General features: G+C 30.5%; 1 protein-coding gene across 4 annotated transcripts in view; it reads right to left on the bottom strand.

Annotated features, from left to right (window-relative positions):
- Positions 1-13724, bottom strand: part of Lilli (AF4/FMR2 family member lilliputian) — a 48564-nt gene extending 34840 nt beyond the window's left edge. The window contains exons 1-4 of one of the 4 annotated variants that reach the window (XM_074254434.1): positions 13216-13723; positions 13020-13134; positions 11696-12121; positions 11143-11530 (exon numbers count right to left, since the gene is read on the bottom strand). In XM_074254434.1, coding sequence (XP_074110535.1) covers positions 11143-11204 — 62 coding nt within the window. In that variant the 5' untranslated portion in view covers positions 11205-11530; positions 11696-12121; positions 13020-13134; positions 13216-13723. Of the gene's footprint in view, positions 1-1807; positions 1984-3920; positions 4036-11142; positions 12122-13019; positions 13135-13215 lie in introns of those variants that run through there. The other 3 variants (XM_074254435.1, XM_074254438.1, XM_074254436.1) reach the window with 3 other exon arrangements.
- Positions 13725-13737: the final 13 nt, after the last annotated feature.

The following is a 13737-nucleotide window of genomic DNA, read 5'->3' as shown; positions in this document are numbered from 1 at the left end:
ATTATTATTAATATAACAAGTAGAGAGTCTAGTCTTTAAATTATAAATACTGTTTAACAGAAAGTATAAGAGAAGGAAATAGATGGTTGTACACTTGAGATAGGGCATTATCAAAGTGGGTTGTCAGTCGCAGCCTTTATCGACTACGTTATCGGAATTAGAGGCGCTTGGACGTTAAATGCCCTGCTCTTGGTAGGAGTCTAGCCAGGATAGCAGCAGTCGACTTGAGATTTTAAATATACAAATTAAACGCCATCAGCACAAACATCTCAGACAAATGTTACCAATTTCCAACCAGGAGAATAGAACCAAAAAATAAATGGAATAAGTTTTAAACTAATTTACCGGTAAGTGGATACCAGGTTCTATTCCTGGGTACAGTGATAACTAAACAACTTGATTCTGGGTGTATTTCCTCCATGGTCAATACTTGCGAAATACAACAACGCATATTCAATTATGTATGTGGAGATCTCGGTCTCTATTTCTCTTGGCTTAGCTCAGTATCGCGGTCCTAGTGGTGGTGGATTCTATGGACACATATATGGATATAGATATAGATACATATATGTGTAGCTTATATTAGTCGACCCAGCGGTCATCTCACCACCACCAGCAGCACCCACAGCACACCATTTACGCTTGAGCTCTGTTTGCTGCGATACAAAACACTGACTAAGGTACCTATGCTTTACGTACATGGACAAGTACCTCTGCATATATGTTATAGTCAGCCTGATGCATACACATAAAAGCACGTTACATTGCTATACAAGTTGAGTGTAAACTCACGGCATGCATGCCCGTTTTGTGTTTCAACTACGGTGTGCCTCCTGGTTGATGTAAATATCCAAGTGTTTATAGTTTTAGTTACGTCAAGTTGACACATCCATTTAACCACCCCGGAATATAATATTTATTCACCATTCATACTCCTATTTTATCGTTGTAATTATCCACGACAGGATTGCGCAGTTCTCACGACTCGCTTGACTATTCTTGGAAGCTACTCCTAGAGAAAGCTATATATATATATATATATATATATATATATTTTTTTTTTTTTTTTTTAACTGCAAAATAATAGAAATCATTGTTTATATTATTATTTTTGGAGGAAGATTTTATTCCCAAGTACTTACTATCCTCAAGTGACTAATGTTAACATATCACCTGTCTAATCCGCGTAGTGGTATGAGGGTGTAGCATTTAATCGGCCTACATTGATGGACTAATCAATACCAATAGCTTCCAACAATCAATAACACTTGAATAATTATCTCTGTTTATTCAGATGTTATTAAATATTATTTTTGATTCAATAGTCAGTTATGACTCTAAATTCCTAAAATTTTTTAAAATATACCTTGATAAAAATTTATTCGCTTATTGTTGGGGTGGTTTTTATCTGGAGAAATTTATACGCGAATATTACATGGACATGATTAATAAAAAGTTAAAAAAAAAAAAAGAAAAAAACTAAATAATATCGGACCCTATACCACCGGCTTGCACCACCTGCCAGAGTATGTTTCCGGAACGACTCAACAACGACGGTTATCAAGTTTCAAAGTACTTATCCCATCGTCGACACGACCAAATAAAAACCTTGTATTATACTGACTGGCTACTGTCAGACATCATCTTGCAATGAATTCGCTATAAAAATCTAACAATGCTCATTTTTTCAATACTTAACATCTTATTTTCTAAGTAATGCACATTATTTATAGATTACCTAGTTAAATAAATTTAATAAATTACGGTGAATATTAGGGGATGATAATCAAAGTATTGATGAACTTACCGCGGTTTCTTCATGGTGTTTGAGTTAGCCACCTTGTATTAGTAACTCGATGTGTCACGTGTCACACGCTACCTTCACTCTCATGGCATCAACACACCTTTTTAAATGTTATTTCTTCTTTAGTTAGTTAGTATTATTAACTATTTTTACTCCGCGCTAGTTAGGTGTTTTAAAAACTGCAAGAAATTATCCGTAATTTAACATAAGCCAATTTAAATATTTCTTCTTCATCATCATCATTATAATTAATGATGAATAAATAAAAATACTATTTGATAATATAATATATCATGGGTTATTAATTAACAAAAAAAAGTAGATAAATAGAATTTAAGGTTAGAGAATTAGCGGTTACTAGATAAGAAGATAAGTAATAGTGGTAATTAACCGCGAGCTATTTAAATCAATAAGATTATTTCTTCTAATTCTGATCGTCTGTTAATGTACTCAGTTTCTAAACATTCAAAGATATCTTTTAAAAAAGACAGTCTGCTCGTTTATAGACTGCTGTGCAAAAATGTATTTCTTCTTCTTCTTGGTCTTGTTGATCAAGTTGTTCTTTTTGGTTGTTGGGTCCACCGTTTCGCGGTATCTTTTTCTTTCTCCATTTTGCTTGAGCTTGATATTCTTTTCGGTCGTTTAGTTGTGAGAGATAGTGATAGTAAAAGTAGAAGTAACAAAATATATTCTTTCCTTTTCGTCAAATAAAATGTACAGAAGAGAATTTAAAAAAAAAAAAAAAAAGATACGAAAGACCAACGACAGAAAATGAAGAAGGGGGCGCTTTGGCAACGTCGCAGCTCATTCACTTGCTCACTCACTCTCAACCGTATTAAACTCACATTTAAACTATTTCTTTCTCTCTTTGATATAACTTTACATACACAAATGCATGCATTCTACATTGTTCACTCAACATCTGTCTTCTCTGTCTTGCGTCCGATTTTTGTCAGCCAGTAATATGTACTACCAAGTGTACTGAGCGTACAGAGTGTACAGAGTAACTCATACATACCTAGATCCTACCGTCATTACATATACATACAGACAACTTTTAGTTCTCGAACACAACACAAATGCCAAACACATACTAGTTATAGTTCAGGCTGTTTTACCAAGGCACAATAATGTCTGTGGAGACACTTATACATTAAGCACACATTACAGGTATACATACACAATATGAAGGAGCTTCCCCGGTTGTACACGCGCTACGTGACTGCTACATCGAGAAAAGAGAACGACGGCGCAAGAGGGGAGGAAAGGAAGGGCTTCACTTTGCCTTCAAATATACAACATTTGTTCATCCTTTTAATTCTCATATCTAAAAAAAAATTAATAATAATAATTATGACAACATATATTCTTCCAAATTAACACTTATGATCCATACATACTCACGGACTGATGAATTGGCATTTAAAAAGTATCAGGATATTTAAACTTGTTACTGAGAGATAATAAATAAACAAAACATGAATAAAAGTAAACAAATAAACAAAAAGATAATAAAAAAAAAAAAAAAAATAATAATAATAATAATAATAATAATAATAAATATATAAATAATTGAGTAAAAAATACCTGAGTATTATCAGTATAGTTTACAATATAAAAAAATCATTAGCCACTGTTAATTCTGGTGTAAGAGATGAGCGTATTTCGCACGGTACCATTGAGCCTGAGAAGAAAACGAAGAAGAAGAAGAAGAAGAAGATGAAGAAGAAAGAGAGTAAGAAGTTGAGGCCATGCACTCACATATACACTGAAGAAAAAGAAGACAGAGATTCATGAGGTCGTCAAGATGTTTGTGTACAAAGCGATCGACACGACACAACTATACTACTATTATATCTAGCTATCTCAGTACGTACACACAGATGTTTTTGTATCAGTAAGTCGTTTATATGTATATAAGAGTGAGAAAGAAAAAGAGAGAGCGAGAGAGAAATATTCCAGCAAGTAGAGTATAGAGAGTAACAGAAGAACCTAAACTCATCGCAATCTTGGAAACTTGTCAATGTTGTGTTTTTATCTTATATTAAAACACTAATAACCCATGATAATATTATCAATTGATTATAAATACGGTTTAATGTTTATAAAAACTCACTTTATATAATAACGATAAAATATAATATTGATATTATTACATTATTGAGGATTGACACTTTGACTACTCTCACTTGCTCACGATGGCGGAAGCCATATTGCAATCGCCGTTCTGTAACCAGCGCCAGTACGGCGACGACCAATCCCATCAAAAGGAGAAGAGAGGGTACAAGTTGTAGATGATAGTATACGGATTAATATATATATATACATACATAAATATACGTATACATACAAATACACCAACACGACTGTTGAGCGACTGAGCAACCGAGCAATCCTCGGCAACAAGTCATCCTACTGACATCTACCGGATAGATTTTTAATTCAAACATTAAAGTACAATCACAAGTTCCTGCTCTGCTGCTACTTGATACTCGCTACTTACTACTGCTTTTACATTACTCTACTCTACTTGCTGGATTTCACAACAAAACAGATAATTTACCGTCAATACTTAGTACCTACAATCAATTTTTTTTTTTTTATGTGTTGTTATACATTGTATTAATACGAATCGAGCAACTTAACCTAACCTAGATTTTTCCCGCTAATTTCAGTCAATCTTTTATTTTATTTATTTTTTATTATCTATTAATGTATTTACTAATTTAAATAATTATTTACTTTCAGATAATTGCCGGAGTAAAGAAGATTATTTTCTATTGTTACTGTAGTTTATGATTCTTTGTTGTAAATGATATCGTGACTTTAGCAATATCTAAGCAAATAGACGTCAAATAAACAATGAGAAATTCCGAGCGTTGACCGATTAAACCGGCTGTACAATTTAAGACCTAGAAATATTTAATTTACACACAACTTTAATAATTTAAGTTAAGGTGGAGTAGTCCTGATTACTATTGTCATAATAATAATAATTTTATTTTAAAGAATTGTAGTGATGGACGAGTTTCACGGAAGTTGCTGAAATTGGCGTTACCGTTATTGAATGCTCGTATTTATCGGTTGATAAATTTACAAAGAGCCATCGGACATTGGTAAATAGTCAGTCATGTATTTTAAATAATTACTCAGAAAAAAAAATTAACTTGAGTCAAGAGAAAAATTCTTAAATCAAGAAAATAATTTTGAAGAATTTCATTGCTTGAACCAAGAAAAATTTCTTAGTTTGAGAATTTTTCTACTCAAATCAAGAACATGAAATTCTTCAAAATTATTTACTCAATTCACGTAAATTTTTTTTTTCTGTGCATATATGACTAACGTTATCGTCGGAGTAATCTGCGGTAATTTTCGCAACTTTTTTTTTTATGGAATATAATTATTAAAAAAAAAATTTTTTTTTCTATTCTGAATCTGTTATTTTTAGGGTAAAACAATTAAAACTACTGAGTAATTTGTCTATTTGTCCATAGACATTTATGTCGTGAAAGCCCAGTAGCCAGCACCTTGACACGGTGAGCACTGAAGAGCTCTTAGTCTCAGGATCTCTGGTATCGTGCCAACTTGTTAAACTTCTCTACTACAGAATACTCGAATGTTACACTATTTGTTACAACCAACATATTATCGCGGTATAACTGTATAACTTCCGCTTGAAATACCGAGCCCTTAGACTTGAACTTCTATTTAAACTTAAATTAGCACGCTCAGTTAAAAATAGCAAATGCTATTTAATTGTTACTAAAAAAAAGTATTACCAAAAATTTATTATCTCAATTAAAATAAAGTAGCATCATTAATTTTCATTCAAAATTCAAATAATAATAAAATATTATTTTTTTTTCTTTTCCAGTAGATGCGATAAATGACGCAGGTATGCAACAAGTAAACTACTACATATACTCGTACTACTGTCGACGTCTGTTTGAATACGATGACGTCACAGCAATATGACGCATGTCCTCCCATCACATACCTCAGTACCAGCATTCAGATTCGTACTACACTGTTGAATGACGTATTATTTTTTTTACATCATAGATTATATTTATTTTCACCTTTCATTCTGTTCTGTCCTATCGCGCTTTATCGTATCGCATTGTATTGTATTGTATTGCATTGTATTGATAGAACACGCGTTTTAGTATTCAATTAATCATTTTTTACTACAAATACGATTATTAAACATTTAAATCACCGCTGTAGATATTTTTCAGTGACTTTTACTCAATAGTAATGTATTAAGGTTATTTAAACCACATATATATAATTTTTTTTTTCTATTTATTGAGATATCGTATAAAGGAATATAAAGTATAACCAAGTGAAAAGAAATTTAGAAATTTCTATCGACCTCATACTTTTTTATATATCACGTAACCAATCACGTGAATAGTTAATGTATAGACTTTAATTAATTGATGAAATTTAAGTTCTTTAATTAAAAACTATTATTATCAGTATGTTTTATTTAAAAAATAAAGATTATTGATTGGATGGCCTTGCTTACCGTTGTAAGAGTTTACAGACGTACACACATATACATATAATACAAGCAACATTAAACTTGATTGCGCAGTTTCAGAGTCTTGAAGCGTGACAATATTAACGCTCAGCTTTCTAGATATACTCAGTTCATACTGTCTTCTTGTCATTTATTATAAATATTAATACTATGTATACATGATTACGCCGTTTATCATTCAATAATTAATATTAATCCTTGTGATGGTGAATATAATATGAATAATTTTTATTTATCTTGCATTTGCTTCAAATTACTCCAACGAGTCAATGAATAGAGAATAATAACGATAGTTAATTTAAAGACATAACACCAGTAAAACACATTTTAAATGTAAGTTTAATAAATAGACATGAGTAAATGATTAAAAAAAAAAATCAAGAGAACAAAAAGGAGAGAAGAAAGAGCTAACAAAGAATATTAAAAAAAAAAAAAAAAAAAAAAAAAAAAAAAAAAAAGGAGTAAGAGTAAAGATTGAGATCGTACAAAAGCCGCTCTCGAGCTACAATCAAAGCCGGTGGTGCGAGACTATTAAAAAGTTGCTACTCCCAGACAGTGTTAAATGCTCTAACATAACATTACAATTCTATATTACTCTATGCCTTTTATTTTAATTATTTTATTAAACTAAAATATTATATATTCTTAAGTATGTGGTATTTACACAAGGATAATCTACCATAACGATAAAATATTTTATTAAGTTGGTCAATTAAGTGTTTTCAACACTTGTCAAAATACCTTGAAATCCCAAAATGCAGTACATGTGTTATTTGAAAAATTAAATTGACTGAGACGGAAAAATAAAATTTAACTATAAAGGGTTTATACTGAAGTCAAGAGAAAATGAATAAATAATGATAAACATATGTTTAAGAGTACATTAGAGGAAGATTGCACACGTACGGATATATTTAGCGAGTGCGGTATTTCTCGACCCACATACTCACGAGAAGGCAGAATGCCACGTATGTCGGGGTCATCCAGCTTGCAAACCTCGCGACAAAGGAATTACTTTTGATATACTTTTGTAGTTTTATGAGTTGACCAAAAATTCTAATCATGATATACAATTACTTATAAAAATATATAAGTACTTATATATTTTCTTCTCTCTACTCTATTCGTTCAATCTCTTTATCTTTATTTTTATTTTCTTTATTCTACTTGTTTGCAGTTCGTTGGCCACTCGTCACCTTGAAGCCAGGGCAACCTTTTTTTGCTTTTCTTTATTTCCATATAGTCGTCTACTCTTTTATCGTCTGTCTTATAACTCTATTATAATTTTTATTATAATACCAGATAACCAACTGGCTATTATAATAAAAATAATAAATTACACATTGTTAATTTTAAGGGCCGTTAAATTAAACTAAATTATATTATAAAAATAATAAATTACTTATCGAAATTACTTAATCAATCAAACGGTCAATAATAATTGAGAAGTTAAGAATTTATTAGCGGATATAGACCACCGTATTAAATTTTTATTTAATTACATAGCAATTTAAATTTATTCAGGAAAATTTATAAGTATCTATTAATAGTCAATCAAATAATAAAATTATTATTTCTTGGATAAAAATAAATCTAAAGAAGATATCTCAGTAAATTTATTAATTTATAATATTTTTCATTTGACATTCCAATCCTTTCCAGATAAATACTTTCACTTGCTGCTACAGGTATTATAAACTTATAATCCGTTCTTGTAAATATATGAATAACATTTCACTACATTTATTACAAAACTCCCGTTAAAACCGTTAAAAAATTAAATCCCACTAAATATAATGTTCGCTCGGCAACAGCACCATCGGAAAGAGAAGGTAATACCCAAAGTAATAAAAATAAAAAAAAAAAAAAAAATAATTATTCATAAAAAAAGAAAAACCAATTATGAAAAATAATAAAAGGAAGAAGAAGAAATATGAGCTCGCAGACAGAGCTCCCTCAAACGGAAGAACTCGAAAGTGTGTATAACTGCTCGAGAAAGTGAGGTTCCTGATATTTCCGTCGGCCGTTTCTAGAAATAGCCCGTTGCAACAGGAGGAATCATGAATCCCTCGGTTATTTTTAGCAGCCCCCGACGATGTCAGATACAGTTGTCTCAGATAGAGAGGGAGTGAGGAAAAGAAAGCAACAGTCCAGGGTATACGCTTGTCATCTCCATCTCACTCGCTATTACGCTAAACGGGTGTATTCTTCTTGTATATTATATATCTTTTAGTAATAGAACCCATATAATAATAAAACCACCCGACATAGACATCATATCATTTTACTTTTTTTACTTATCATCATCATCATCATCTTCTTTATATTATCCGAGTAAGAAAATACCAACAGTTCTGCTACTGTATTTAAAAACTCCCGTCTCTCTGTCTGCACAAACGAGTCTCGTATTAATTAATTATTATCAAACTCTACAACGAGATTTGAAGATTCTCAGTGACGTCACCGCGCGATGTCATATCCATACGTCACGATCTGTTCACGGTAATGTATATACTGTACACCTACATCGCTCCTGGTACAATACATCCTCGCAATATATAATAATATAATTAAACAAGTGCTCAAATTGAATATTATTATTTCATATATTTTTTTTTATTTATATTTTTTGCTAAATCTGTTTACGCACGATCGAGGCCACGCGCCCGTACTTACCGTGCAACTTTCACCTACATGAATATATGCGTTTGTAACTTTAGTCCCCGACAAGTATAACGACCCATTCTTTATTGTATTTATCATTTTTAAAAATCATTAAGATAACATTAACAGAAGAACAATAATAGTCTATTTGATTATTTATCTTCATTATTATTATTATGGACATGTAGTATTTAAAATCTAAAAATAATTTTTTTTTTATCTAACCACAAGCTTTTGCCGTGAGCTCGTTTGTTAAGAACCGATATATGTAAAAAAAAAAAAAAAAAAAAAAAAAAATTTTAATTTATATATTAATAATAACAATTTTATAAATAATCTCTTCACGCAACAATGATAAGATTTCTTTTTTTATTATCAACATATCCAAGTATGTAGAAGAATGTTTTTTTTTTTATATTTGCTTTTGAAGAATAATTTTCTTCAACAAATTTATGACTTTTCGAAGATAACCTTGGTCAAATTCGATTAACAACATTAATAATAATAATTATTATTATTATTGAGGGTAGAAATTAATATTAGATATAAGCCCCAATATTAAGTCACGCTGTGAAGATGATGATGATGATGATGATGATGACGATGATGGTGAAGGTATACGTAAATGGATATTAGTATTTATAAATAGACAAATACTGTTGTAAAGGACAAATTTTACGGACGGAAAATATTTATAAAAATAGATCTAACTGATAAAATATTTATAAAATAAAAACGTGAAAGTGTATGATGAAAATATACGTCACGCAGCGATGCATCCAATAAACAAGAGACCAAGACACACGTTATTGCGAGTTATTGTGGACGATGCCCAAGAACTTATGGCACGATTTAGAAATCCTTGAGTGAAAGTGTTTGCTGCGGGTGTACATTACTCGACCAACGTCGAGTAAGTTAATCTAGTATTAGTACATTAGTATACATACTATTTACTATCTACTAAAAACAACCAAGTTATATAGTTAAAATTATATAGCTGTAGTTATACTATTAGTAGTATTAGTCAGTGAATTATTTCGAGATCACAAACTATACAATACAATGCGTAACATAATCTAATTCTAAAATAAAATTATGACAAATAACATCATTACGCTCTATTACACCTAATGTTAACAAATAGCATTTAAATTACGATTTCATTACGATCCACATCATAAATAGACTCACTGAGTATAGAGTAGTGAGTGGTAAAATTTGTGCCCATATGTTTGCTCATACTTGGATCTAGAGGGATGTACGGAGCATGTTAAATATATTTTAATAAATATTCATGTGCTACCGTATATTATTATAAATTATAAATAAAAAAGTAAGAGGGCAATGATTTTTGTAAATGCGACCCTGTCCCAGATTTACAGATACAATCGACACTTGTTAGACGCACTGGATTTTAATGTGATATACAAAAAAAGATCGGCCGATTCAGAATTAGGTGATACCAAGATACAACAAGACACCTATCTAAAATCTAAAGTATATTACATACATAAGTAATTATTTATTCTGGTGTGTAATAATTTTCTCTATCCAGTAGGAGAGTAAAAAGTTTAAGAATGCCGTCATGTAAGTCAAAGTCGACCCACTAAATACATATCTACATTTACTAGTACACGTATACATGTCCCTGACGTCGAAAGTTCGTTTACTGAAAATCATTTCCAATTTATCTCGTGAGGCATCTCATCAATTAATTTAATAACAACATTTCATAATTTCAAACCTTTTAAACTAACGTATCAATAAGAGTTACCAGCTGTCATGAGAGTATTACAGAATACATACTCGGTATTATTATTATAAATATATATCTATATCTATATATATATACCAATGGAAGTACTGTATTGAAAGGAGATATACGTTTCTAAAAGCATTGGCTCTGCATTCAAGTCGACATACTGGCCTAGTGACTGAGACTAACCGACCTAACTGCATAATATAATCACATCATCACGCTCTCTTGCTAATATGTATATCTATATATTAAATATATTTAATGGTAGTAATTAATAGTACAACAGAATGTACGTAGATAGTGAAGGACCTTTGGGAAGAAATGTTACATTGGAATAAAAATAAAAAAAAATATTATTTAATTAATTACCTCGACATAGTCCCTTTGAGCAGTGGATTTCTATCGTCATAATAACCTCCGGATGAGGGCATGTCTCTTCAAGTAATCCAAGTGATTGGCACAGGGCACTTAACACTCTTACCACGCCACTGCATCACTCTCTGTCGCGCGATCTCACTCTGCTCTCTCTGGTTATTACGTTACCTATCTACGTCTGACTGGTCTCACTGCTAGTGTAAGTCTCACGCGTCTGACGTACCTCGTCGTACACATTACACGCATTTGTGTACATGTACTACTTATTCCACAGACGCCTTATTATTGTCATTATTAACAATATTATTGCATATTAATATTCAAAATTGTTGACTTCGCTCATTTATCGAATCAAAACAACCGACGTTAATTCTTAACAAGTCTGCAAAACATTAAATTTAAATTATTATTATTGTTAATTAATAAATAAATAAAATATGCAACCGCTTATTTAATCACTGTTAATATTTTATAATTTTCATCAAAGAGTCATTTAAAACAGGTGATTAATTAGCAGTAATTATTAATAACACTTATTAATAACTACCCAATAAACAATAAAAATTTACACAGATGTTTAACTCTGTAGAGATAAAAAATGAATAAATATAGTAATTAAAAGTTTTAAAATATATTAACGAGTAAACAATAAGTTAAAAGGTTATGCCGTATTGCAGTGGTTACTGATTTGAGTGTGTGTATGTTTTTTGTCCAGGCATCTGTTAACTACATTATTATTTCGAGATTAAAATTCAAGCACATCGCGCCACCAACACTTGTCTCTCGCGACTGACAGCAACGACGGGTCGCAGAACACGTGCGATCGTTGCCTCAAACATGGCGACTGTCGCGCCTCCTCCACCTCCTCTTCTCCTCCGCTGCGATCACCTCCACAGCTTTTCCCCACACTGTTCTACTACGATCCACACTTATATAAGTTTCCTTATTACCGCGCGGGAAACTCTCTGTTAATCTGAAAATTTTAAAATTTATTAGTAGAATAATACAATAATGAAATTAGCGGTCAGCTGTTAATTTTAAAAATTTTCTTAACAAATTAATTATAATAAAAAAATGCTTCTAAAAATTTTCACCTGTAATTTTTATTAATTTTTACATGTGAAACTTTTTAATAAAAATTTTTTTTTTAATAATTTAATTGCTCTAAAATTAAAAAAAAAAATTTTAATATTTGTCAACTTTAGTGTTATAAAATAATTAATAAATAATAATAATAATAATAATAATAATAATAATAAAATATAACTAAAAATTATTTATTTCTTATCACTATCGCCATATTTAGTTTTACTTCGATTACTTCAACTTCCATTAAAATTATCTATAACCTCATTACATCAAATATAAAATTATTGACAACATAAATACATTTAACGCTTAATACTTGTGAAAAATAAAAATAATAATATAAGTAATAAATAAAATAATGGTATCTGATATTTTGGGGCTTCAATGTTCTATGTATTATTATAATATCCAGAAGCCACTAAAAATTTTAACGATTTCAATAATAACGAAAATAGCTAATACATAAATACATATTATACTTGTTAGTTGTATTCTATATATAAATGTATGATAGAGAGAGAGAGAAGTTGGACTTGTGTACCCCCTCGATCGAGTTGATGATGATAGAAAAATACAACAAAATGCTGGTACCGTAAGCGTGCCACTTTTATATATAAATATACTAAAGAATTTACACGTCGTTATTAAAATATACGCACGGAACCCATTACAATGAATGTACATAAACATATGCACATTATTAAAATAAACTAATAATATTAATTATTTTTATATTTTTATTAAAAAAGTATTTTATAAATTTATAAATGTCTGGTGTTTACCTAGTTTTTTTCTAAAACGGTTCTCGCTTGGTGGCAAATAAAATCTATCTGGTACATATTCCTATACTGTGTATTTAATTGTCCATTGAAAATTGTAAGCAAAGCGGTATTATATCTGTAATGCGGTATAGTATTTTTAAAAACACAATGTAAGTAGATATAACAGTCGTATAAGTGTATTGTACTATGTACTTACTATGTAGATACGTCGATTAATGTGTGTTAATAAATACATAAAAAGTTTCAGAGCGAGTCACGAGACGCATAACACGAAGTAAGAGTCGAGCCAAGCCGAGATTAACCGAGACTGATGTCAATATTGTCGGCCGTCAGATTTTTTTCCTTCTCACTTGCTATTATCTGCCCCATCACTTTATTTCATTTATTTCTTCTTTTCTCTTTTTGTTCATATCAACTTTACTTCATTATCATTTTTTTTTATTTATTATTATTATTATTATTAACCTTTATTTTATTTTACAGTCGCAGCGGTACTCAGCTGAAAAATAAATATAGTTAAATAAAGAGCGCACTGAGAAGACAACAATGGTTGCCGAGCTATAAAAAGATGGAGTAATTGAATAATATTACGAAAATTTAGTCACTAAAATATTAAGTATTGTGGTTTAATATAACGTAATGTAAAAAACCGTCAACAGCCGGAACGTATTATATTGTTGCAAGTATTGGCGCTCTTGTAATTGTACTGCCTTTACTT

The sequence above is a fragment of the Cotesia typhae genome, unplaced genomic scaffold, assembly GCF_013202065.1.
Source record: "Cotesia typhae breed Kobodo isofemale line unplaced genomic scaffold, CoteBio_Ctyphae scaffold_13, whole genome shotgun sequence".
Classification (NCBI taxonomy): domain Eukaryota; kingdom Metazoa; phylum Arthropoda; class Insecta; order Hymenoptera; family Braconidae; genus Cotesia; species Cotesia typhae.
This window is presented reverse-complemented; position numbering and strand designations above follow the sequence as displayed.